The 25,382-nt window shown below is 37.7% G+C and overlaps 5 protein-coding genes across 11 annotated transcripts; 3 read left to right on the top strand and 2 right to left on the bottom strand.

Moving 5' to 3' along the window:
- Positions 1-242: 242 nt before the first annotated feature.
- LOC121761583 lies at positions 243-2,232 on the bottom strand. Its single transcript, XM_042157219.1, has 4 exons — positions 2,093-2,232; positions 1,783-1,836; positions 1,330-1,682; positions 243-1,243 (listed from the first exon to the last, which is right to left on the bottom strand). The coding sequence occupies exons 2-4, from the start codon at positions 1,829-1,831 to the stop codon at positions 791-793; spliced, it is 855 nt and encodes a 284-aa protein (XP_042013153.1). The 5' UTR covers positions 1,832-1,836; positions 2,093-2,232; the 3' UTR covers positions 243-790.
- Positions 2,233-3,767: 1,535 nt separating this feature from the next.
- LOC121762060 (ETO1-like protein 1) lies at positions 3,768-8,355 on the top strand. The gene is made up of 5 exons (XM_042157818.1): positions 3,768-4,539; positions 4,790-6,496; positions 6,697-6,988; positions 7,498-7,807; positions 7,906-8,355. Exons 1-5 carry the CDS (start codon positions 4,415-4,417, stop codon positions 8,124-8,126), a joined length of 2,655 nt encoding a protein of 884 aa, XP_042013752.1. The 5' UTR covers positions 3,768-4,414; the 3' UTR covers positions 8,127-8,355.
- An 860-nt stretch (positions 8,356-9,215) lies between these two features.
- On the top strand, positions 9,216-11,111 carry LOC121762760 (probable protein phosphatase 2C 51). 4 transcript variants are annotated; one of them, XM_042158744.1, is made up of 7 exons: positions 9,216-9,375; positions 9,493-9,785; positions 9,854-9,999; positions 10,123-10,230; positions 10,319-10,436; positions 10,517-10,691; positions 10,773-11,111. In XM_042158744.1, exons 2-7 carry the CDS (start codon positions 9,497-9,499, stop codon positions 11,041-11,043), a joined length of 1,107 nt encoding a protein of 368 aa, XP_042014678.1. In that variant the 5' UTR covers positions 9,216-9,375; positions 9,493-9,496; the 3' UTR covers positions 11,044-11,111. The 4 variants fall into 4 exon arrangements, with proteins under 4 accessions (XP_042014678.1, XP_042014677.1, XP_042014680.1 ...); XM_042158743.1 differs by having other exon boundaries at positions 9,848-9,999; XM_042158746.1 differs by lacking the exon at positions 9,216-9,375 and having other exon boundaries at positions 9,551-9,785; positions 10,128-10,230.
- Positions 11,064-15,437, bottom strand: LOC121762761 (protein TIFY 4B-like). Of its 4 annotated transcripts, XM_042158748.1 has the most exons (10): positions 15,095-15,437; positions 14,836-15,002; positions 14,535-14,683; positions 14,216-14,306; positions 13,945-14,095; positions 13,567-13,632; positions 12,386-12,446; positions 12,232-12,302; positions 12,103-12,161; positions 11,064-11,378 (listed from the first exon to the last, which is right to left on the bottom strand). In XM_042158748.1, the coding sequence occupies exons 1-9, from the start codon at positions 15,228-15,230 to the stop codon at positions 12,139-12,141; spliced, it is 915 nt and encodes a 304-aa protein (XP_042014682.1). In that variant the 5' UTR covers positions 15,231-15,437; the 3' UTR covers positions 11,064-11,378; positions 12,103-12,138. The 4 variants fall into 4 exon arrangements, 3 of the variants coding, with proteins under 3 accessions (XP_042014682.1, XP_042014681.1, XP_042014683.1); XM_042158747.1 differs by having other exon boundaries at positions 12,103-12,302; XR_006042278.1 differs by lacking the exon at positions 11,064-11,378 and having other exon boundaries at positions 12,143-12,161; positions 12,232-12,308.
- Positions 15,438-20,456: 5,019 nt separating this feature from the next.
- On the top strand, positions 20,457-21,850 carry LOC121761602 (protein LIFEGUARD 2-like). The gene is made up of 4 exons (XM_042157236.1): positions 20,457-20,851; positions 21,071-21,184; positions 21,273-21,430; positions 21,515-21,850. Exons 1-4 carry the CDS (start codon positions 20,614-20,616, stop codon positions 21,719-21,721), a joined length of 717 nt encoding a protein of 238 aa, XP_042013170.1. The 5' UTR covers positions 20,457-20,613; the 3' UTR covers positions 21,722-21,850.
- Positions 21,851-25,382: the final 3,532 nt, after the last annotated feature.

Here is a 25,382-nt window from a genome sequence, read left to right as displayed (position 1 = left end):
CTTGTCTGTATTGTCCATAAATGGTTATATTAGTGCAATATGGAGCGCATGTAAATTTGCATATCTGATTTCATGCTTTGTGTTTATAAACTGACTATTTCAATTACACGAGGAGTTTCTTCAAAAGTTTTGGCTTCTTCATCAACAATATAATATAGTCTAACAAGCTGTACACATGATGCACTTCTGTAAATCCATAAAAAGAGTCTCAATCTGCAATTAACAGCAACAGAATACAAGGATAATACCAAAAATCCAACCTTTCTTGTGATGTGATTGGTTTTCTTATAAACAATAGCATCTTCAAACCATTTAAGAGGCATTACAAAGACAAAGGTGCCCCATCCATTGATAAGGTTTTCTAATACAACATCCGGGAAGCAAAGAGTTTACAAGCATGACATAACATTATAACTGAGTTCACACTAAGATGATTTCAGTTCATACAAAAGCGGAGTTGTTGGACAAGTGCAGAACGTACACCACACTGCACCTAAACCAACAACTCCTTGGGACATGCACATCTGCATTGCAAGCTGAAGGAAAATCACAAAATAGTAGTACTTATATGCAACTAGATTATATACAACCAAAAGATAGAGAACCATACTTGCACTCGACAGACAGCAACTTAGACGCTAGGACGTTCTTCATCAAGGAGAAGTAGCAGATACCCCAACTTAGCATTCATGGGCATCCCCATGAAAACCTCCATCCGCTGGGGCTTGTCACTGAGAATGTTACACAAGTAGTACCTCTGTTTAAGTGTAAGACCATCGACACTTCCCAGCTAGTCGAATACCTCTTGACGAGCCTTTCCCATATCGAACTCATATCCGATCCTAGAAGAGATGGTTTCCAAGCGTGAATTGGTCTGGGCATGCAAATTCCCAAGGAACTCCATGAGTGCGTCGTCAGATGACGGCTGTTTTCGTTTCTGCCCGCCAGATTTGGTCGTTGATACGGCTTGCTGCTGCCCGGACTGTGCTTCACTGCTATTCTGTTTATCAGCAGTACCTGACGAATTTGGAGGTATCTCATCACCTAGGAAATCCTCAAATGTGGGGTGGTAGTCATTCTCGTTAGTTTGGCTAGCACTTGCCATTTGGGCACGCTGACTAGTAGCTGCCACGTCTATATTCTCCGAGCCCGATCCCTTAGCACGGTCTTTGCCAAAGATGCATTGCCAAGCCTCCCAGTACGGCCACGATTTGTATCGCATGAATTTTGCATCTTTGTCAGCCTACACAAAGCCAATACAAAAACTTTCACATCCAAAAAATCACTGCTCTTAGTTTATGACAGAACACGATAAGATAAACAACCTACCGCCACAACTTGCGCCCACTGATCGTCATCAATATCTATCTTATAGTCGCTGTTCACATTGAAACCTACGCCACTACGGCTGAGTATGTCGCGAAGACTGTTATAGTTTTTTTTCCAAGCCGTTATTTTGGATGAAATGTGCGGGTTTCCCTTGATGTCGGAATTTGGAAATTCTTTCCGGATATCATCTTCAACCTTCTGTTGGTATCCAGCACGGAACCCATTGTCTGATTTCCAGCCCCTCGCCACCAACTCTAGCAACGATGAGACCAATATTTCTTCCTCTCTTACTACCCACATACGCCGGGTACGATCACCCTTGCGGAACTTGTTTCGAGCTAGTCCATTCCAACCTAAAATTTAGGTACAAAAACAACAACACGAAGACAGTAGCCATCTGTAATTTTAACCAACATTCGACAAAAAAACAGAGGAAGAAGACAAGACACTAACCAGCTTGAGGACACCCATTGCTATCAGTTGCAGTACGATTTGACGACATAACAACTGCAATAGAGTACACTCATATATTAGAAATCGGATTGTGCGACAATGTAATTTCCGGCAAAGGCAAGTTGGGGAAATCGCAACACCATTTATAGGGGGAAACGCAGGCATCTCAGTTATTAACATAACACACAACCAAACTCGGTAAAAAATCTAACTGAACATAAACATTAGAGCACTATTTAAGAATCATCAGACCAATATCGTGGCTTAAGAAACATCCTATCCTAACTGATTACGACACAGAGAGACTCACCTCTGTGTTGACGACGAAGGGAAGATTGCCGTCTGAGTAGATTCTGACCTCACCCTTGTTGCATAGTGTGTGCTGCTATGGTCGACTGTAATTTAAGAGCTGAGGGTTGCTGTGATTATTTAGCTGAGTTTTGAGCAATTCCTCAAAATTTCAGCGGGATTGTACCCGCGTTAATTTCAATTGAAGCGCCAATTAAAAATTTGATTTTTATGCGGGGTATTTTTGGCAGTTCACCTAATCCTCAATATCTGAAATGGAACAAATCTGATACACCGAACACCACGGTCAATTTCGGAATTGGTGGGTTAGCCCTCACCAATTCTGGATCAGTCTGTATTAAGGTGCAATGCATAACTGACTAACTGAACAAGCCCTCAATGTCTTAGAGAGGAAAATTGGTAAACAATAGAATCACCTCTGCTGTATTTTTGATCAGCAGCAATAAAATGAAGAAGAAAAATACGTCCGAAAGAATCAAAGAGCCCCATCCCACATTGAACACTCATTTTTCAGCAGCTCCTTCAATTGAACCATTTGAACAGAATTTGAAGAGACAAATTGGGCAAACACAAGAGCTATCTCTACCCAGATTTTTCCATCATCAAGAGAAAAGAAACAGAGAAATTCCCATCCAGATTTTAGAACCATATTCGACTAATCATAGAAACCACGGAAGAACCCCATCCCACATTCAACCAACATTGAAGTGAATCGCACCCCACAGTCAACATGCCTCGAAGAATCAACCACGGTAGAATTAAACCCAGGTAACAGGCCATGAATCGGCGTCGGCTAACGATGTGCCGGTGGCCGTGTTCCAACGGCGCTGATGTGCTTCAAGAACAACTATTCTCAAAGATTGAAAATCTTGAAACTCTCGATGTTGTTGTCGAGAAATTACGAAAAAAATGATATTATTTGCCGGAATTTTTTCATTAGTGGGAAATAACAAACTCAGGGTAAAGTTCGTGATATTATTTGCCAATTTCAAAGTTCGTCAGAAAAATCCAACTTTTTGAAAGTTGCATGATATTAAATGTCAATATTCCACGTATAAAACATAAAATGTGGATTGATTGTGATCGTGACCTACCATAAATAGTACTCCTATAATATTTTGTACATATAAACAATGTGAAAATATTCATGTTGATTTGATTTTCATATTTGGAATTTTACCTACTTGTTTAAGGTAAATACTACTGATTATTTTAGTATTTCTACCAACAATAAATATGTCCACACAAAAAAATATAGTAACTGAGAAAAATACCAAATATTTTTCAGAAGTATATTTACATGACACCTTTTTTTTGTTAAAAAAAACTCCATGTAATGTAATATTTTATGGACACATAAGAAATGTTACATGTGAGTGTTTTATTGGGATACAAATGTAAATATTTAAAAATTGAGTGCCTCTTTGTAATTAAACATATGTTAGTAATTTGCAATTACAAATATTGATGCAATAAGTAATGTTTGGTCAGTATATTTTCAAACTATAAAGTCCATTATTGGTGTTTATAAGCTTTTTACATTTATTTGTTGATTTATTTTCCTTTTTGGTAGTCTAGAGATATCTAATTATTTACTTTTTTCACACAATAAGATTTGTAAACTTTTTGCCCAACGGGCATAAAATAAGTGGGAATTTTTTGAAACAGAAGAAAATGAAAAAAAGAAGAGAGAGAGAGAAAGAAAAGGGAAAAACAATAAACTTTTCTTTTACCAAAACGAGAGAAGAGAAAGTGAAGACTGTAGTTTTCTCCCCTTTGGCTTCCACTCCCAGCTCTTGGATCCAAACGCGTCAGCTCACTTCCCGATTCTTGGTTTTCTGAAATGGAGACCAATAGAGTTACGGTTCCGCTCTTGATTTTGGTTTAGTTTCGCTCCCTTTTGTGGATTGGTTATTTTTCCGATATTTTTTGGAGATTTGTTGGGCAAAATGTGGTTTTGGTTGCATTTCTGGTAGAGATCTTGCGTCATTTTTATTCATCTTTTCAGATTCCACTTGTCTATTTATGCTGCTCAGGGTTTTCTCCTGAACTTCAATTTAAAGGGTTTGAGTTTTCTTTTGTTATTTTGAATTAATTAGAATTGCTGGAAAGCCCAACTTTAGGCACTGTTGAAGTTATTTGAATTGTGTTGAAAAGCTTGGATTTTTTGTTGCTTCAGGAGAGATAGTGACTGATATGTGAAGGAATTGTTTTCTTCTTTTCTACATATATATATATACTCCAATACTTCTCTTTACTCTTCAAGAGTAAATAAGTTATTGCTATTGTGGAGATCTGGGACCTTCTTAATATCTTTTGTCCTATGAGGGCTCTTTTTCCTTCAGAGTCATGTAAAGAACCATTTCACAGTTCTATCAATCCTCAGTCATGGCTCCAAGTGGAAAGAGGCAAACTCACTAAATTCGTGCCTCATTCTCCTTCTTCAATGTGAGTAGCCTAACCTTTTACATCATGTTGAGAGTAACATATGTGTCTGTTTCATGTGACTAATTGATAAGATAAGCATATTAAGCTGTGCCATGCTTGATGTGATTGAATATTGAACAAGGTTTAACATGTTTGTAGAGAATAACATTTGTTTGTGTGCGTGTTTCATATTATGACCAATTAATTTCGTATTAGGCTACTTCCTGCTTGACTTGATTGAATATTGAACAAGATTTAACATTGTTTGTAGAGAATCCCTTATCAAGGTTCCCGAACCTTCAATTCTTCCGTTCTATAAGCCTGTTGATTATGTTAAAGTGCTAGCTGAAATTCATGAAGAACTCGAGTCATGTCACCCTACAGAAAGGTCGAGTCTTTACTTGCTGCAGTATCAGGTCTTTAAAGGCCTTGGGGAATCAAAATTGATGCGTAGAAGCCTTCGCTCAGCTTGGTCGAAGGCAAGTACGGTTCATGAGAAACTTGTCTTTGGAGCTTGGTTGAAGTACGAGAAGCAAGGTGAGGATATAATATCCGACTTGCTGTCCTCTTGCGGAAAATGTGTTAAGGAGTTCGGATCCATAGATATTGCGTCTGAGTTCCCTGTGGTTGAAACTCGAAGCTCTCTTGGAATGGTAAACAGCACTAATCTCCCACGTGTTGTTTCTTTTCAAATTGGTGATGAGGGAATAACATGTGAGAGGGATAAGATTGCTGGACTTTCTGCTCCATTTCAAGCAATGCTAAATGGCTGCTTCACAGAATCAGTTTGTGATGACATAGATCTTTCGGAAAACAACATTTCCGCTTCAGGGATGAGAGCAATCCGCATTTTCAGTGAAACGGGAAGTTTAAGTGAAGTGGCTCCGAGTCTTTTGCTGGAAATTTTGGTATTTGCAAACAGATTTTGCTGTGAAGGCCTGAAGGATGCTTGTGATCAGAAACTTGCTTCTTTGGTTTTATGCAGGCAGGATGCAGTGGAACTCATTGAATTCGCTCTCGAGCAGAATTCTCCTGTACTAGCTGCCTCTTGTTTGCAAGTGTTTCTACACGAGCTTCCTGGCTCACTAAATGATGAACAGGTGGTTGAACTGTTTTGCAGTTTGGATTGGCAGCAAAGGTCAATAATGGTTGGGCCTGCCTCATTTTCTCTGTATTCCTTGTTGGCTGAAGTTTCCATGAATTCTAATCCCTCGTCAGACACAGCAGTTCTTTTAGTTAAGCAGTTGGTAGACTGTGCCAGAAATAGACGGCAGAAAATGATAGCCCTTCATCAATTGGGATGCGTTAGACTTCTCAGAAAAGAGTACGATGAAGCAGAAACGTTATTTGAAGCTGCTTTGAGTGAAGGGCATGTTTATTCCACTCTTGGATTAGCCAGGTTAAGTCATATCAGAGGGCATAGCAAACAGTCATATGAAAAGATCAGTTCTGTCATATCCTCTTATACACCACTCGGATGGATGTATCAAGAGAGATCGTTATACTGTGATGCTGATAAACGATGGGAAGAACTTGAGAAAGCTACTGAGCTCGACCCCACCTTGACTTACCCCTACATGTATCGAGCTGCCTCCTTGATGAGAAAGCAGGACGTTGAAGCTGCCCTTGCAGAAATCAATAGGGTTCTTGGGTTCAAACTAGCCTTAGAGTGCTTGGAGCTGCGCTTCTGTTTCTATCTTGCTCTTGAGGATTACCAATCAGCTTTGTGCGATGTGCAGGCGATTCTTACTCTATCTCCAGATTACAGGATGTTTGGAGGGAGAGTTGCGGCTTCCCAACTCCGTATTCTTGTGCGTGAACATGTCAAGAGCTGGACAACTGCAGATTGCTGGCTACAGCTTTATGATACATGGTCCTTAGTCGATGATATTGGATCACTCTCTGTTATCTATCAGATGCTCGAGTCTGATGCAGCCAAGGGTGTTCTATACTTTAGACAGTCTCTTCTTCTTCTCAGGTAACTTTCCTATCATCTTTAAATCTATGGTTTTTCTTATTAAATATGACTAGTCTGTAAAAAACGAAATCCCTGTGCCCGTCTTGTTTATCTCTCTCATGTTTGAAATAATGGACTCGTGTGCTTGAAAAAAGCTCAAGTATTTTTCCTAATTTTTTTTTAGCTTGTTATCATGTTCTAACGATACTATATGCGAACAGATTAAACTGTCCTGAAGCAGCGATGAGGAGTTTGCAGCTAGCTCGTGAGCATGCATCAAGTGAACCCGAAAGATTAGTATACGAGGGGTGGATCTTATATGATACCGGTCATTGTGAAGAAGGGCTACGGAAAGCTGAGGAGTCCGTTAATCTCCAGAGATCTTTTGAAGCTTTCTTCCTGAAAGCTTATGCATTAGCCGACTCTTGTCAGGATCCATCTTGCTCATCAACTGTTATTTCACTTCTTGAAGAAGCTCTGAAGTGCCCATCAGATAGACTCCGCAAGGGTCAGGTATGGTGCCTTTCCCCTTTGGAATTCGGAATCGAGATTGTTTAGCCTGGACTTGTTTAATATGTTTAGCCACGAATGTCTCAAACTTGAGAAACTGTCGGCTGCATATTGGCTGTTGACATGAAAGAAACTTCCCATTAGCTTATCGAATTTTGGTTACATGTCCTAGTATCTTTTGGCTTATGTTGGGTTTGTTCTTCCCTCTTCTATGTGGCTTTTAGGAGTTCGATTCTTCATTGTGTTTTCTCCTTAATTGCATCCTAGAAGCAGTGTTTACTTCGAGTGGTAGCTTAGATTGATAAAAGAAATATAGGCTAATTTGTTACATAGTTGATGGTCTGAGCAATTTTTGAGCTTGTTTGATCGTCTAATCCTTCAAACACTCAACAATCACATGTATTGTCAATCTAATCTACCACCCAAAGTAACGCCCGTTGATTTTTATACAAGAGCTGTAGCGTTCGCCTATTTAACTTCGTTTCCTAATCGTTTATACTTACTGGCCCCAGGCGCTGAACAACCTCGGAAGCGTGTACGTTGATTGTGGGAAGCTCGATGCTGCGGCTGACTGCTACATCAATGCTCTCAAGATCCGGCATACTCGGGCCCACCAAGGCCTTGCCCGCGTCCACTTTCTTAGAAACGACAAGAACGCTGCATATGTTGAGATGACCAAGCTGATCGAGAAGGCAAGGAACAATGCGTCTGCTTATGAGAAACGGTCAGAGTACTGTGAGCGTGACCTCACAAAGGCCGATCTTGAGATGGTCACCCGCCTCGATCCTCTTCGGGTCTACCCTTACCGATACCGAGCAGCAGGTTAGATAAAATTAATATATACCCTAATCATTCAAATATCCGATGATATGTATTGTCAACCAAATGTGTAACGCCTCTTTGGTAAATTAAACTTGCAGTGCTGATGGACAACCACAAGGAGAATGAAGCCATTGCTGAACTGTCGAGGGCGATTATGTTCAAGGCGGATCTTCACCTTCTTCACCTCCGGGCTGCATTCCATGAGCACATTGGTGATGTTATGGGAGCGCTGCGCGACTGTCGAGCTGCGCTCTCGGTCGACCCCAATCATCAAGAGATGCTTGAGCTTCATAGCCGTGTGAACAGCCAAGAACCTTGAGTTTTTGGGGAGAGTCGAACTAAATTATTGAAAAAAAGAAAAGAAAAGATGGATCATGGAAGTGAAAAAAGTTAGCTTGTAGCTGTCAGTGTATACATCTCTCTCTGTTTAATGGTGCCTCCTTAATGCTCCAAACCAACCTTGTATCATCTTCAATTATCTCTCTAACTTGCTTGAATTTTGTATACTTGGAATTTTTTTTGTTAATATAATTTTATTATGAGGAGCACTTCCTCTTGATTGTTACCAAAAATTGAATATATAAACTTGTGGCAATATGGGCGGACAATTTTGGACATGGTATAAACTCAATTGGGTTGACTCGTTATAAACTCGATAAAATTAAGTTGGTTTTAGATTGGATTGTGTTGGGCTGCTAAAATAATACTCCCTTCGTCCCACAAAGTTTGTCTCAGTTGATCCGGCGCGGATTCTAAGAAATTGTTTGATTTTATATTAAATGGAGGTGTATAGTGGAATAAGGGTCACACAATGAGGAGATTGAGAAGTGTATTTAATGTCTATTTTTGGAAAGATTCCAATTGAGACGGATGAAAATGGTAAAATGGGACAAAACTTTGTGAGACGGAGGGAGTAGTACTCATGTTTAAATTGTGTAAATTGAAATTTTATCATGTATCTTAGGTTAAAATAACAAGTTTAATCATGTAATGTTATGTTATAATTGTGTAAATTAAGTTTAATCTGTAATATCAAGTTTTAATTATGTAAATTAGGGTTCTGTCGCTATCATGGTGTTATCATATCGTGTCAACCCGTTTAATATCATCTCTTTAACAGGTTTGTGTCAGGGGTGGTCGAGGGCGGGTTTGGTCGTCATCAAATTGATCCGATGACGACCCAACTCTTAACATGTCAAGTTCGAGTTAAACATTGTGGGGTTGTATTTTTATCAAGTTGGCTCGTAACTATCCAATTCACACAATTTGCCATCCATAGCGGTAGAATGGACGAGTTAGAGATTTAATGTACACAGAAATATATTTTTGTTTTATTTTTTTAGAAAAATATCTTGTTTTATTTTTATTTTCTTAATTTGTCTAGAACAGAGTAGGAGTATATAATTAGATTTGTAGCCTAGAACAGAATAGGTCAGTCGCCTACAATGTAATGAAAATCCAGAAGTTTCTGCGCTTGTACAGATACAGAGGCTTGTGATTTCTCTTTAAATTCAATCTGTTTGCAGGTGATTATAAGAATCAAGAATTTCAACGAGACCGACACTCAGGTTTGATAAGTGTTTAGCAGATTCGGATTACTGCTTTGTGAAATGTTACTCGAAATTTCTTAGCACATCAAAAGGGTTTTCATACACTTGTAAATGAGTTTTTTGCTGCTATCACAGATCGATGATGAAATGGGTTGCAATGTTAACATGGTTATTATGCACGGCAGCAGCATATGCATATGCCAATAAAAATGATGGGATTGGGATGTCTTTGGCGTGTATGATGGCATATGAAGAAGCTGGAGTTTCTGGTGTCTTGAATTCACCAGAGTGTCTTTGGTTACTCCCTTCTTCTCTTCATTCTTCCAACTCCAATAATGATTGCCACTTTGCGACTCTCCAAGGCCGCAGAGACTATCAAGAAGATCGCCTACTCTGCAATCTTCACTTGCACCTACCATTTTCCCATGGTTATTAATGTCTCTTCATTCTTTATTCTTTATTCCAATTCATTTCTAATTACTAGAATCAGTTGCAGGTGAAGGGGTGCCTAGCATTGGTGTGGCAGCTATCTTCGATGGCCATGGGGGCCGTGAAGCGAGTGAAATGGCTTCCGCCATGCTCTCCCCTTACCTTCTCATCAATGTTGCTTTCATGGCTTCCAACGGATATAACAACACACAAGTAAGCTTTATATAAAACAAATTCTAATTGATTTCATACTGAGATTTCATTTTGTGTAGATGGTTCAAGTTGAATGCATTGGTTCAAGATTCCAATTCAATCTAGTCTTTATCTTGCTATTAGTGCAGCCTGCGGAGGACGCAGGCAGTGATTGATCACGACTCACTTCGTTCGGTTTTAGAGGAGGCATTGCTGAGGACGATCCAAGATATTGATTCAGAATTCTCAAAAGTATGCACCCATTTCCCCCCTTCACTATAAGATAGTAGTAGTAGTGATCTTCTTTGTATCAAGTTCCTTTTTGTTCTCTCATCTCCAGCAAGCTTTGGATAAAGGCTATGTTTCCGGGTCTACCGCCACTGTTGCTCTTTTATTCGAGGGTCAACTTCTCGTTGCTAACGTTGGGGATTCAAAAGCTCTTTTGTGCTCTAAATATGGTCCGTTTTGTTGTGAAAAATGCTTAATACGAGTGTTTTGACTTGATCACCTTGTGCTCAAACACTCTCATTGCCGACAGGGGATTCGTCGAAACAAGTTTATGTGGAGGAATTAACAAGAGACCATCACCCAGATAGAGAGGATGAGAAGACCAGAATTGAAGCAGCCGGTGGCTTCATTACTCGATACGGTGTCCCTCGTGTGAATGGTATATTAGCTCTTTCCAGAGCCATTGGCGACGTCTATTTCAAAAGGTAAGCCTTCATACTCTGCAGTTTCATGCTTTACTTTGAATTTCTTGATTAGGCTTGTCTTGATTGGCCTGTTGCTTCTAGATTTGGGGTTACAGCTGAAGCAGAAGTAACTAGTTGGAAGGCTTTCACCTCTGAAAACAGCTACTTGGTTGTTGCATCTGACGGTGTATTCGAAACATTGACTCCAAAAGATGTCTGCCGTCTTCTCCATAACGAGGGGTCGTCGTCATTGCCTGAACGGATAATTCGCCGTGCCTTAGAGACTGGCAGCATGGATAACCTATCAGCTATTGTGATATCTCATCTTGTTAGTTGCTGCGGTAGGGAGAGTACCGAATCCCAACCATTATAACATCAACTTCATTTGCCTAGTTTTTCAGTATTGGTATTTTATTGAAAGAAAATCATGAATTTGTTGAAGATAGGTAGTCAACAACTCCATTTTGAAAGATTTGTCCACATCCGATGAATTGGACAGATACTGTCAATTGAAACTAAGGGAACGATTGAACCTAATTGACAAGAGAAGACATAAGTGGGGTAAGATAGTCAATGAACCAACGTGGGAATAATAACGGATGACACAGTTGCGCCAACCGCCAAATTTCAACAAAACAGAATGAATTCGACCCTACAGACTCGCGTGGTACAAAAGTTCAACAGGTCTCGCATACTCCACCTATACACCTGCAACGTAGTAGTTCGTTAGTCCTCCTTCACCCTTATAGTTTTTACTTTCTTAGTTCTTTCCTGGCCTGACAAAAAGAAAGAACGAACGAAAAGGAAATCCCGAATGTAGCAACACACTCGTGAACAATGAACAAAGGATCCAGAAAAAGTTTGGCCTCAATATTTCTGAAACCAGAATGGTTAAATCAATTTCAGACATCTTAAATTCGAAAGAAATTAGGATCACAAAGTAGTGTGACTAAGGTTATCCATACGAGTATATAGATTTTATAATTTAATCATTTAATTTCCGGGGCTTGCACAACCTTCCCAAGCAGGTATGAACTGGACATGAATATCACTATGAACAATGGGATGAGTATCAACCATCAAAACCTAACTAGTCACACTAAACTATTCCAATTAATTGCCAATGAGAATGTTGCTAACAAAAGGTGAACCACTGAGATCACCATTTTGGATCTTTATAGGCAATTTGCTATGATACATTTAAACAATCAGCTTATTCAACACTTAATTAGATGACAGAAAACCAGATTGAATATATAACGATTTCATGCTTTTCTACTTAGTTTTTCATTTTTTACCTCTTCGTATTAAGTGCAGATGGATATTTTATAGAAATAAAATCTTGGCCACTCATACAAATTCATTACAGCAATGATTTGAGACAAGCCCAGAAAATATCTAGTTATAAGAACCCTAAAAGAAATAATCTCACCTTTGTGACTCAGACCAGTGGACAGACAAACTTTCTTCACCGAATCATTTTCCATTGAACTGCAATGTGTAAGGTTAGAAGGTTTTCTGATTCGGGTTATTGAAGTGTCAATTCTTGGCAGTTGATTACCCATTCGATGGTTAATATAATCATCCAAGCTTGCACACGGTGCCATTCCTGCCTTTCCCTTGCTCTTAAACCTTCACCTAACAGAGATATGAGGAAACAACAAACAAGAACCAGAAATACTTTCTACGTTTTCTTATTTTAGTAAATAGGGTACCTGTCTTTTCTCTTCTCAAGGTATCTTTGAACAGATGCTTTTCTGGTTGATGGTCCTTCCACTGATTTGAAGAAGGGAAGGTACATAAGCATTTTAAAAAATTGAAGTCGTGTATGCCATTAAGTTCTTTCACAGCTCATAGCTTTAATGCTATAGTATGCATGCATTCAGTTTTACTATTGCATTAGTGCAATCACAAATGCAGATTATGTGAAAATCAGGGCAAGCCTAGGAGGCCAAATATTATCTTTATATCTTATGCATGGAAAAAATATCCTCTTATGCATTCGAATTCAAGTTCAGTAGAGGTAATTCTCAAAGCATCCTTTGCGTTATATTTCTACTTTTTTTTTTACTTTTTACATTTTCCACATTCGTCACAGATAAATTAAAAAGGTTACATCTATTCCTGCTGGCTTTATAACATTAAGATCCTGATGAGATAAAGTATGTGCTCCCACATTTAGTGACTTTGGTCACATATACACACTAGACCTGATTTATTACATAAGGTGTAAATAAAGCTATTTTGTGCATATATCACAGAGTAAAGAAGCTAATTTATGCTAACATTGTCATGACACAGAGTGGAGATATGTGTTCAGATATGGAGCAACTGTCGCAATGATTCGACCGAACTGAAAGCATTTGATAAAGATTGTTTTTCTCGAGGAAAATATACTTAAACTAAAACCGACAAAGGACCAATACAACTTATTAACTAGATAAGGTAAAATATTTAATAGTTAAGCGGGCATGTAGTACTATGTTTGCCCTAACTCTTTTGTTTTATCTTATAGACATGAGGTATTATGCTTACCCTATTTTAATTGATTCTGGTCAACCATTTTATCAGGATAACTAAAAACTAGACATCTGTCCTCCAAATAGAATTATCTGAAGCAGTTACATGAAGGCCATATCTATAACATTTGGAAGAGATGGAAGATTAAATTGCCATCAGTATCACTAATTATTGAGTAGTTGATCATTGGCCCGTTGGGTTGAGTACATCTCTTTATTCATCTTGCCACAAATAAATAAAGTAAACTGATGTATTCCCAATGCCATTTCAGTATTTTACAATAAATATAGATTGAAATACCAGAATGGCTATTGTATAACTAAGTAATCCAATACCAGAACAACTTCAGAGAAGTGTCAAAAGAAAAATCACTTACTAGGGGTTTCTTCTTGAAGCAGTTTATTTTCTTCTCCAGGCAGTCGGGTGCTTTCATTCATTTTCACTGCAAAAGAAATTCAAAAATCCAATTGAGGTAACTTGTTACACTGGAGAGTAATTTAAATATATTTAGTATATAAAGAGAGAGAGAACATCAAACTCTTCCAGGAATTCCTGGAACCATTCACACCCAATATAGATATCATAATAGGGCATGAAGACACAGCATCAGAACTAGCATTCTTCAAGAGTTTGCACATGAACATAAACATATTGCACTTGTCACATAAAATTCTGACCAAAGCAGAATATGAAGGAAGTCTTGTAAAAAAATGTAAACTGTTAACTAGTACTCCCAAGATAAAGGCCTCCGTACCTGTTGGCAACATAAGAACAGCTGAATCCTGACGAGCAGAGCTAACAGTTTTTGGGATGCATGGTAAAGGTTGCAGTCCTGCAGCACCATCAACGGGATGCTCGTCTGGAAACCGTAGAGGACTTGCAGCAATATGCATTAGTGCTCGTACCTGAGAAACACGACAGTGTATTGTAAAAGACCAATATAGGGATCCGGGATGAAACTGCATCAACTCAAGCGACATTAGAGTGACAATAACCTCTAAGTAGAGCAACAAAAGCTTCAATACCTTATCTGCAGGGACATCATCATACACATTCACTTTTCCACAATAGAATATTGTCATTTGGCCGATAGGCATATTTGTCGAACCAGGGGTTCTGGAAGAAAGAAAATACCCTCTTCATCAGAAAGGCAAAGTTAATAGCGAATTAACGACTATGGAAGATTGTTAGATACTTCAAAGAACAACAGAGAAACAAAGAGTTGTAGACGTCCAGTAGTTCACTGGTTCACTAAAAATGTAAGGAAGTAAAATTCTGAAATTGAACAACAAAAATTGCTTATTTAGGTAATTATAATTCAGATTGAGCACAATTCGAAATAACCTAGGTTGAGTAGATTCATCATTGCCGGCGGCAAAACTGCTAGAGAAACCACCCGAAAAATCAGGTTTGTCGAGATCTTTCACAGAATGCGGCGTCGTTTCCTCAGCGGATAAAGAATTCTCCGCATCATCAGTTGTTTCTCTGGGAACCTACATTTATTAATTAATAGAAATAAACAGGTTAATTAATATTAAACACATATTTTATTCCTCATAAACACTCAATTCAAGGCAGAACATTCATTCATTAAGTTCTATCAATGAATTAAATAAATAATAAACACAGAAGAAGAATTACGCACACTCTCCAGAGCAACATTGCTGCTGCTATCGGTATTGTTAGGGCGCCATATTCGAAGCCGCTTGCGCGCACCAGCAGCGTCCGAATCCGGCGTTGTTTCGAGGAGCGTCTTCAGCATTATCACCTGCTGAATAGCCTGAGATTTGTTCCACGAAGGTCTCCTCATTCCTGCGCCGACCAAAATTAAGGTGAAAATAATCGCAGAAAAATAACGCCTGATTGTTTGTTCGAGCTCAATTATTAGACAGATAAATAGGTACCTTTCTCCTTGAGGTAACGTCGGCAGTCTTCGCGAGTGACCTGAGCAATGTCATCCTCCGTAAGCAGGTGAAGCGGCTTGTCTAGTGGCGACTTAGCGGCGGTCTCCTCCGGCGGCGCAGGGCAAGATTCCGACATCTATCCCGATGAACTGTACGACTGGGTCTCCGGCGACAGCGAGGTAGCAGATCGAGGGTTAGATAGGGGAATTAAGGTGGAACTGGGGGCTATTTTGGTAAATTGGAGGTTGTGGCTGAGAGAGTGAGTGTGGTGGACTGGTGGTTGCGGGAAATATGGCCGCGGCGTCGCAGCTTTGTCTAGTGCGGTATTTTTTTATTTTATTGTTTTTATATTTCCTTTTTCTTTTTTTTTGCATTATGAAGTTTGGGGATGGGAGCGGTGCCGCGACAGGGGTGCATCCCTAGAGTGCCACGTAAGCGTTGAGGTTGACGATTACTTTCTTGCACCTCTGTTTATTGGAAATGGCGGTTTTGTCCCTCAGCGCTGAAGGTGTTTCGGTTTTGTCCCTCAGCGCTGAAGGTGTTTTTGGCCATTTTGTCGAGGTTAATTTAACAAAAATGTTACTCCCTCGGAGGAATGTCAATGTAGCCCGTAACCCGTTGACTAGCCCGCCAAATATATAGGGTTAGGGTTGAAAATTTTTAACTCGATAAAATCAAAATCCGATTAGCTCACACCCGATTACCCGCAACCCGCTAGGGCCAGACCCAAAAATATAATAATTGATAAATAAATTAAAAACTTCAAATTCACTAAGAAAATATTTAAATTTCTAAAACTTAGTATTAAAATTCCATAAAATATCTCATATATTAGTATTTGATCATGTTTATGATTGAGTTTAAGCATATATCTCAAATATATCATAATTAAATATTTTACATTGTATAAATACAACTAATTTTAATCATTATTTATTGTATTGGATTGGTCGCATGGTAATATTATCGGCAGCAACCCGATTAACCCGCTGGGCTAGCCCAAACCCGAGCTTTTAGGGTTAGGGTTGAACTTTTATAACCCGAAAGAAATCACAACCTGATTAGCCCGCACCCGATTGACCCGCAACCCGGACGGGCCGACCCGATTGACATCCCTACTCCCTCCTTCCCACAATAATTATCACTCTTATTGTGAGCAAGAAATTTAAGAAATATAAAGAAAAATTGGTTGAAAAAGTTAGTGGAATGTGATACCCATTTTTTTATATTGGTTTCACAGTCATCTCCATTGTTCCTGGTTTCATTAGTATTCTCAGGAAGTACAATATCAATATCTGAACTGTTTACCTCAGGAATCGAAGAAGGGGTTGACGGTTGATCGATGTCACCTAACTCCACGTTCTGACTAGTGGGATTTGACTGCCAGACGGTGCTCCTAACTTCCTCTATTGGACCGGCATCTGTGGCAGGGGTTGGCTCTGGCTGCTCTCCCCCTAACTGGTTTCTCCCTTGATTGGTGGTAGGTGTGGGTAAAGGTAGCCAATTTAGTAGGTCACTATCGGGACTAGTTTCCGGTTGGTTCTCCCCCTGACCACTAGATTGGCTATAAAAGTACTCCTCCTCGACAAAATCGCAGTTCATGGTGGTGTGCATACGGCGAGTGGCTGGATCATAACATCTGTAACCTTTCTGGTTTTTTCCATAGCCAAGGAAGACACGTTTGAGGGCACATGGTGAAAATTTGGTACGTTCATGTTTGGGAATGTGGACAAAAACTGAATAACCAAACACCTTAGGTTCAAGAGATAAAGATGATGGCTGTTCAAAATATTTGGAGAAAATATCGAAGGGAGTTTTAAACTCAAGAATTCCAATGGGTAAACGGTTTATCAAGTACACTGCAGTAGCTATAGCTTCAGGCCAAAAAGATTTGGGTATTTTGGATTTAATTAGAAGGGCTCGGGTTATTTCTAGGATATATCTGTTTTTCCTTTCCGCTACCCCATTTTGCTCCGTAGTGTAGGCACAAGAGGTTTGGTAAACTAAGCCTTTATCTCGAAAGAAATTTTGCATTTTTGCTTTGACAAATTCCCTCCCATTATCTGACCTCAGAATTTGGATGGAGTGATTATACTGAGTTTGGATTAGGCTATAAAATTCAATGAATTTTTCAAAGTTATCAGACTTATTTTTCAAAAAATAAATCCAAGTCATACGAGAATAATCATCAATGAATAGGAGAAAATAGCGAAAACCCTGACCCCAGTAACCAGGGCAGGACCCCAAACATCACAATGGATCAAAGAAAAAGGAGATTTCATACGAGTATTGTTCAACTTAAAAGAGTGTCTGTGGCTTTTGGCCAGTAAACAAGTTTCACAATGAAATGATTGCTAGATATAGCTAGTTTAGGATAAAGAAGACGAAAATATCTCATGGATGGGTGCCCTAACCGACGATGCCAAAGCCAAGTTTGTCTGTCTGCCAGTCCGTGAGAAAACATCGCAGCACTCTGTTGGGCTATCTCATCCACATAATACAGTCCGCTTCGCTAAGTGTAACGCCCAACTATCGTCCCTGTCTTGATATCATGTAACATGCAAAATTGTGGTTGCATTAGTAATTTACAGTTAAGCTCTTTGGTCACATGACTAATGGACAAAAGCTTATGTGATAATGAAGGAACAAAAAGATAGTTAGATAGGCGCAGAGTTGGCGAAATATTGATTGTGCCTGCTCCCTGAACTGGAGCGAGGTCCCCACTGGTGGTTTGGACAAATGTTTTATTTGATTTGGATATGGTTATGAAATCGGAGGCTTCGAACGACATCGTGTCTGTAGCCCCACAGTAAAAAATCCAATGTGGATCTTTTGGGCCGGATGTGGAAGTGGATGAACATGCTAAGGCGTTAAATGAATTTTGAGTAGGAATCTGAATTTCGAAAGATGTAGGACAGTGGGGTGCAATTTGCAAGGTTTTAGCAGCCTGGGGATCATTTTGGTAATTTTTGGAAATTTTGTGCCCAATTTCGGATATATAGGCAGGGTAGGGGTCGGTTTGGAATTTTTCACAGTCTGGGGGTGGTTTATCGGAGGTATTTTGGGAGTGGGGTATTTTAGGTGATATAGGGTGTTTTCTGGGGTCAGTTTGAAAATCCAAAAAAGATGGGTATTAATATAAAAAAACCCCTCATTTTGTGAGGATCTCTCTCGCCGCCGGTGGTGTTCGATTCTGATATCTCACCTTCGGACCATGTCCTAGCCACCGAAAAAAAGGCTATAGCCTTCTCCTCCGACCTGTTCACGCTGCTCACGGTTGATGGACCTCTGTTGCCCACCGGAATTTCGGTGTAGGTAGCTTGGTTGCTGACTGTGATCGCCACCGCTGCTCTTCCACCGCCACTGCTGTTCCGATTGGCATTCCGAGCCTGTCGGGCCTTCTTCATTTCCTCGTACCACTCTGGGAATCCGTGGATGTGAAAGCATGTGTCTTTCGTATGCTTTTTACCTCCACAATGGGTATACACTAGTTTACTTTTATCTTCATCTCTGCGATAATTTGAGTTCCGGGACGGTGGTGGAGGAATCTGTGATCGATTTCGGTCGAACGCCCCTAGTCCAACTCCAATATCGGTGGGGGCCTTTGCCTCTGGATTCATCAATTTCTCGTTCACGGCCTCCCGCCTGACCAGGCTATACGCCTTTCTTGCCGTTGGAATTGGATCCATGTTCAAGATCTCCCTCTTGATCTTGTCATGAGCCCATATAAGTTGATACAATCGGTGCCTCTGGGTATTCTGATTGTATCTCTCGATACTTCTTGGTGAATCCATCGGGTTTGGATTCCAGCTGTCTATGGAAATCAATAGATCTTGAAACTTATTCCATAGAGCTTCTAATGTCATATTACCTTGTTTCATTCCATATGCTTGTCCGTGCAGATATGAAATTTGGAACGAGTCCGCTCCACTCCCATACATGATTGCTAGACCCTCCCATAGGTCTCTGGCAGTCTCATACTGTGAAACCTCGTTCACAAGGCTCGCCTCGATGTTGTTGATGATCCAGTTGAAGCAACAGTTGTCTCGTTGCTCCTACCTTGGGTAGTTTGGATCAGTGGATGCTGGAGGGTCTGAAATTCGGCGAATTGTGCTGCAAATTCGGGTGTGAAGTTTACATGGCTATTGGTTTCGGAATCGGATTCTGACATCCTCTTTTCCTTGTTGTTTTGCAGTGTTTAAAAGGGTCGAGAAAGGTCGAGACTATGATTATATTTTTGTGAGTCTCAAACCCGACAAAACCTGCTCTGATACCATCTTAACGATGGTAATCGAGAGAGGCGATGTTGTGGCTCTGCATAATGAAGAGAGGAAAAGATTTGAGAGAAGGAATCGTTTATTTGTTATATGTATATGTAGTGTTTTACAATCTCTCATTATATAGGAAAAATATAATTCCTAACTAAGGAAAACAATCAATTACAAATCAATCTATTTTAGGGTATTGTATGAATCCCTAATCAAATTAATGATTCCCTTAATCTTCTCTCCTTTATTTACGTATTTTGACACTATATATGTTGTGATTACAATCTAAAAAAACATTGGAAGGTGGTGCAGATTTTGTTCCCTCTTGGTAAGATTAGTGTGATGATTTATGGGTGTTTGGCATCCATAATCTTCTGTGGTTACATTGTGTACGAGGAGTTCATCTGGGCTGCAGTTTCTCTGTATTTGGATATCATCAACCTCTTCCTATCTCTGTTGACAGTCTTCACAGCTGCTGAGAGTTAAAATGTATTTGCCTTGTGAATAATTGTGTAGATGATTGAAGTTGAATTCTTGACCAATTCCTGTTTTATTCTTTTTCAGTTGATTGTGTTCTAATGACATATTTAGTTTAACATTAATATATTGGTTGTTACAATGTTGAGAGAGGCAAACATCATATGGAAATTTAATTATAAATTTCCATGTTCCAACCATCATGTCCCCATGAATTATATCCGCAATTCCCTCAAAATAAATTATTAACACACAATATATCCAAGACCTGAAATGGCTGAATTGGTTGAATTCGTGTTAATGATTGGAAGTTGCATTTTTTATAATTAAAATTTCCTATATTTCATGTTCTTTCACGGGATTAATCAAAATCAACATTTGCCTCTATCTAGAATATTTGGGTTGTTACAATTTTGTTTTGAGAGAGTCAATATAAAGTCACAATTTTTCTGCCAGCCACCTTCCCTAAATTTAAAACAACCAGTGAAAATAGAACAAATTAAATATCTAAAGTAGTATGAAAAGGTCCACAATTTCAGTCTTAATTTTATCATATATATATATATATGCCAACTACCCAATATAGATATACATCCACGGTGGAGTTGAAAAGTGCTTATAGCCTATTATAGTAGCAACTTGCAACATATTATTCTGAAATGTGCCTAAATTTGAAGGTTCACAGCAGCCTTTCTTGATTAATTTTGGCTATATGTATTCCGCTTAGAACATCAAAAATTCGAAGCAGAAAAAAATAATCATCAGTGGTGAGAAATGTCGAACGAGAAGGGTGATGATATTGAGGCAGCTCTCTTGTATCCGTCTATGGAAGAAAACCCACAGCTGCGATGGGCGTTTATTCGGAAAGTTTACGCAATCCTCACCGTTCAACTCATTGCCACAATCGTTGTCGCGGCCTTTGTCGCTGACCACCAATCCATTGCTCTTTTCTTTGGAACCACTTGGGCTGGCTGGGCTGTTTATGCAGCCATCTTAATAGCTGTTATCATGGGTGAGAAACTTAAGCCTTTTCTTAAATAAGAGCATTTATTTAATTTTAAATATGTGATGGTTTGTCAACGTACACAGAACTCACGTTAGTAAGATATTTTCTGCTTATTATGGACAAACTTTCATTGCATTTATATATTACTTGTACATTTTCTAATTTTTCCATATGGGATGGTTGGAAACCCACAAAATATATTCTAATGGTTTCTATATGTGGCAGTAATATGTTTGGTCTCTGCTCTCAAAGACAAGCATCCCATCAACTTCATTTTGCTTGGCATATTTACACTCTTTATGGGGCTATTTGTTGGCCTTGCAGTTTCATTCATTAGTGGTGAGTATTCCCTTTGAGATGGATCAAGTAAATTAAATCCATCATTTTCACTTCTTTCATATCTAATCTAATCTATTACCCAAACCAGCATTGGTAGTATTAGAGGCAGCGGCCGCGACACTGGCCGTGGTGGTATGTCTGACGTTGTACACATTTTGGGCGGCGAAGAGAGGTGAAGACTTCAGCTTCCTCATTCCCTTCGTGATTACCATTGTCATCACTCTCGTCCTGCTTGTCATATTCCAGGTTAGGACATTTCTCATAGTAGTTTAGTCTTGACGACTTGTGACTAGCTCATCTGATGTTGTGTTCGTGTTTGTGTTCGTGCAGATCTTTTTCCCATTGGGAAAAATCTCAACAATGTTATACAATGGGCTTTTCATACTCCTCCTTTGTGCCTACATCATAGTCGATACGGATACTTTGATCAAACGCAACACCTACGACCAATACATTTGGGCTTCGATTACACTATACTTGGACGTCCTCAACATTTTCTTGAGATTCTTACGATCATTTAAATCTGCTAATCGTTAATAGAGAAATTGATTGTATCTGCATTGTTTCTAGTTTGATATGTTGCACTGTTTTTCTTTTAGATCATTGCTTGTTTGTAAGTTTTACATTTAATTAACTCATTTTACTCATATTTTATTATAAAATTAATATTATAATAAAAATCAGAATGCATTCCATTACTTATTTCAACTCTTATTTCTCAAAACTTCTTAAAATTAGCACGGATTTTTTAAAAAAATCTTATTCATGGACGGGTGGAGCAATTGATAACTCTAATTGATTGAAAATACTAGGAATAAATAAACTCTAACGACATTAGACCAGACTCGTTTCTTGCGAGACCAATTTACCAAAAATGCACCATATTCAACTTGTTACTAGTAATCAATATCGCATCATTTGTTTCGTCTTCGGCTTTCCAAATAATACCATGATAAAAAGTTATTGTTTCATTAGAAAGCTTAGCGAAAATACATTATAGGTTCCATAAATAAATCTAGAAATTTTTTAGCTCACAAATGCTGTGCAATCTCATTACAAACTTACTTTTCCTTCCTATTATTTTTTTGTTATTTTTAAGTGAAACTTAATGTTTTATTACTAGTGCTCATTCAAAATTTCTCGACCAAAACTTAAGTATTTTAAGTAATCCTAATATTTACTGTAAAATAAAATTTTATTAATATAATTATATATAGTAGTAGTAATGAATAATTTTAAAACATAGAATTCAAAAAATTATACTCCACTATCTCACATCACTTATCAATTTTTATCTCTAATAATAATTTTTTATCTAATAAAAACTAAGTATACTTGTAAACTCTGAAAATAATCCTATAACCTAATAAATAGACTTACAAACTAAATCGTATAAAATGAAAACTAAAAAAGTGAAAATAGAAAATATGACGAAAAACAAAAGTGATACACAGTGTACCACTGAATCTCATTTTGTAACTATTACTGTTGATTTTCAGAAATAACCACGTATCTGTATAACATGATGGGTTGAACTTATTGTTAGTTAGAGGAAAACATTTTATCAATTCGATCTGAAAAATTCAAAATTATATAAAAATTCAATAGAAACAATCCAAAATATAAAAAATTAAAAAAATTTTGAAAAATTCAAAAATCTCATACCAAATGTCCTTAAAATTGTTAGAGCACAAAATTTATATGGTTAGATTAATATGGGAGTGATCAATTGCAAACTCATCATTTAATTGCTAACTACAACTAATTTAAGACCATATGATTTTAGAAAATTTGTGGTCTACAATTAGCCACGTGTAATTTTCATTTTTATTAATTAAATAAAAAAAGATAAAAAAGCTACCAAATTAGGGTTTTGGATGAAAATGTCAATATAGTGTTTCGAAAATATCAACATAATGCTTTGAGAATGTTAACACATATCTTATATTGACATTCTACATGTATTATATTGACATATTTTATATATCGTTATTACGCGAGAATTTCGCTGGGAGAAATTGATACCCAACATATTTTATATATATCATGTTGACATTTGTTGTTGTACGAAAAAATTGAAAATTTTCGCTTTTTTTTCAAATTTTGACATCAGAACATATGCAAGTGAGATCTTGTTAGAATCATTATGAAATTATCTTTAATTTGATATATGTTGTGCGAAAAAATAATTTAAATCGAGAAAGTTATATGCATTTTAAAGTTATGAGATATTTTTCAAGTTACAACTAATTTGTTGTAAATTGACCTTAATACCCTTATTGACCTTTTTTGTTGATCGTATTATATTCCGCAACTAGTGATCTAGGCTCTTAATTGAATATCTAATGTCTATTATTTAGTTGTAGTTAGTAATTAAGTATTGAGTTAGCAATATAACACTCCCTTATTATTTATAATGGATCTTATAAATATTACATATGAGGTGTGTTATATTGCTAACTTTCCCCTAATTTGGTAACTACAACTAAATCATATATATTGGATTATGAAATCAAGGCACAAGATCATCCATCAATTAATATCAATACAATTCACATAAAATGTCTATTAAGGATATTAATGTCAATTGACCAAAAGTTAGTTATAACCAACTTCAAAAAAACATTTAAAAACTTTAAATGATTATAACTATCTCAATTTAAATTATTTTTACACAACTTATATAAAATTAAAGATAATTTTATAAGGATTCTAACATGATCTCACTTGCATATGTTTCGATGTCAAAATTTGAAAAAAAATATTGAATTTTTGTAAATATCAACTAGCAGCATAATGTCAATATAACTACCATAATATGTCAATATAAAATGTCAATGCTAAATTGTGTTGACGTATTCAATGAATCGTATTGATATGTTTAATACACTATATTGACATTTTGATCAAAACCCTAATTTTGGTAGTTTTCTTATCTTTTTAAATTTAAATAATAATAAAATGAAATTACATGTGATAATTTGTAGACCACCAGATCTCTACTAACCTTATGGTTTTAAGTTAGTTGTAGTTAGCAATTAATGGTTGAGTTAGCAATGGATCACATCCCTATTACATATATACTCAACGATAAATATATTTTGGGTTACTTCTGATGCACTATTTATTAGCACTAAAAATACCTGCAAACATACAAGGTAGCTCTAGTATAGCTAAAGGTCAGTACCGGATATCGAACACAGGGAATAAGATTGCAACTGACTACCATATACTAAGCGTCATATACTATCTAGAGACACGTGATTTTTGGGTTGATTAATTAAACTAGACTGAAAGAAATAAACAAAAAAATGGAAAACATAAAAAGAAATAATACAAAGGAGGCTTAAGAATGTAGAATTTTAGGATCCAAAAACACAATCGACTTCCTTGAATTACGGTCTCCAGAGCTATTAAGTCGATCACAATTATAGATTAAACCCCCTCCGGAGGTGAGAAACCTGTAGATTAGGTGATAGGATTGAAGTCCCCTTCTAACCCTTAAACCCCTAACTCCTAAAAGCATATAAGATCAAAGACCTCACTCAAAACCTCAACTCTCCCGAGTTCTATTGAATTAAGGTGTGAATTATCCCTTTTTCCAAGTCAATTATTTCATCTCCCGAGTACTCTAATCAACTCTAACATGTATTCAAGAGGTAGCTAATCAATTGAACATAGAAAACACCAGATAAATCAAATAACCGCAAGAGCTAACAAGGAAAATCAATCGAATATCTATACCAAAAATTCTACAAAAGATGTTCTACCATAGACAAGTAAAAACTACAATTAAAGTACGAGACATGAAAGAAATTGATAAAACCCAAGGTTGAATCTTCAATCTTCAGTCTTCTCTTGCCTGGATCTGCAGAGCTCCGCTCCAATGGAAGATGGATGAATTATGTGTGTATTATGGAATGGAAAGAGGTGTAGAGATGGAGAAGGATTGGAGGCTCTGAGATGAAGATTATGAATTAGGTTTAGAGGTATTTATAGGCTGGAAAAGGTTTATTTTTGATAAATTTCGTGCCATACAAGAAATATGAGAGATTTGGCTTCATAATATAATAATTTCTTTTCTTCCGTGAATTTCCGCCTAAATTCCCGCCAGTTTTGACTGCATTGTGCAACGTTCGTAGAATTATCATAACTTTCTCCACAGAACTCCGATTGAGACATACGAGATATCCACGCG

The sequence above is a fragment of the Salvia splendens genome, chromosome 13, assembly GCF_004379255.2.
Source record: "Salvia splendens isolate huo1 chromosome 13, SspV2, whole genome shotgun sequence".
Classification (NCBI taxonomy): Eukaryota; Viridiplantae; Streptophyta; class Magnoliopsida; order Lamiales; family Lamiaceae; genus Salvia; species Salvia splendens.
This window is presented reverse-complemented; position numbering and strand designations above follow the sequence as displayed.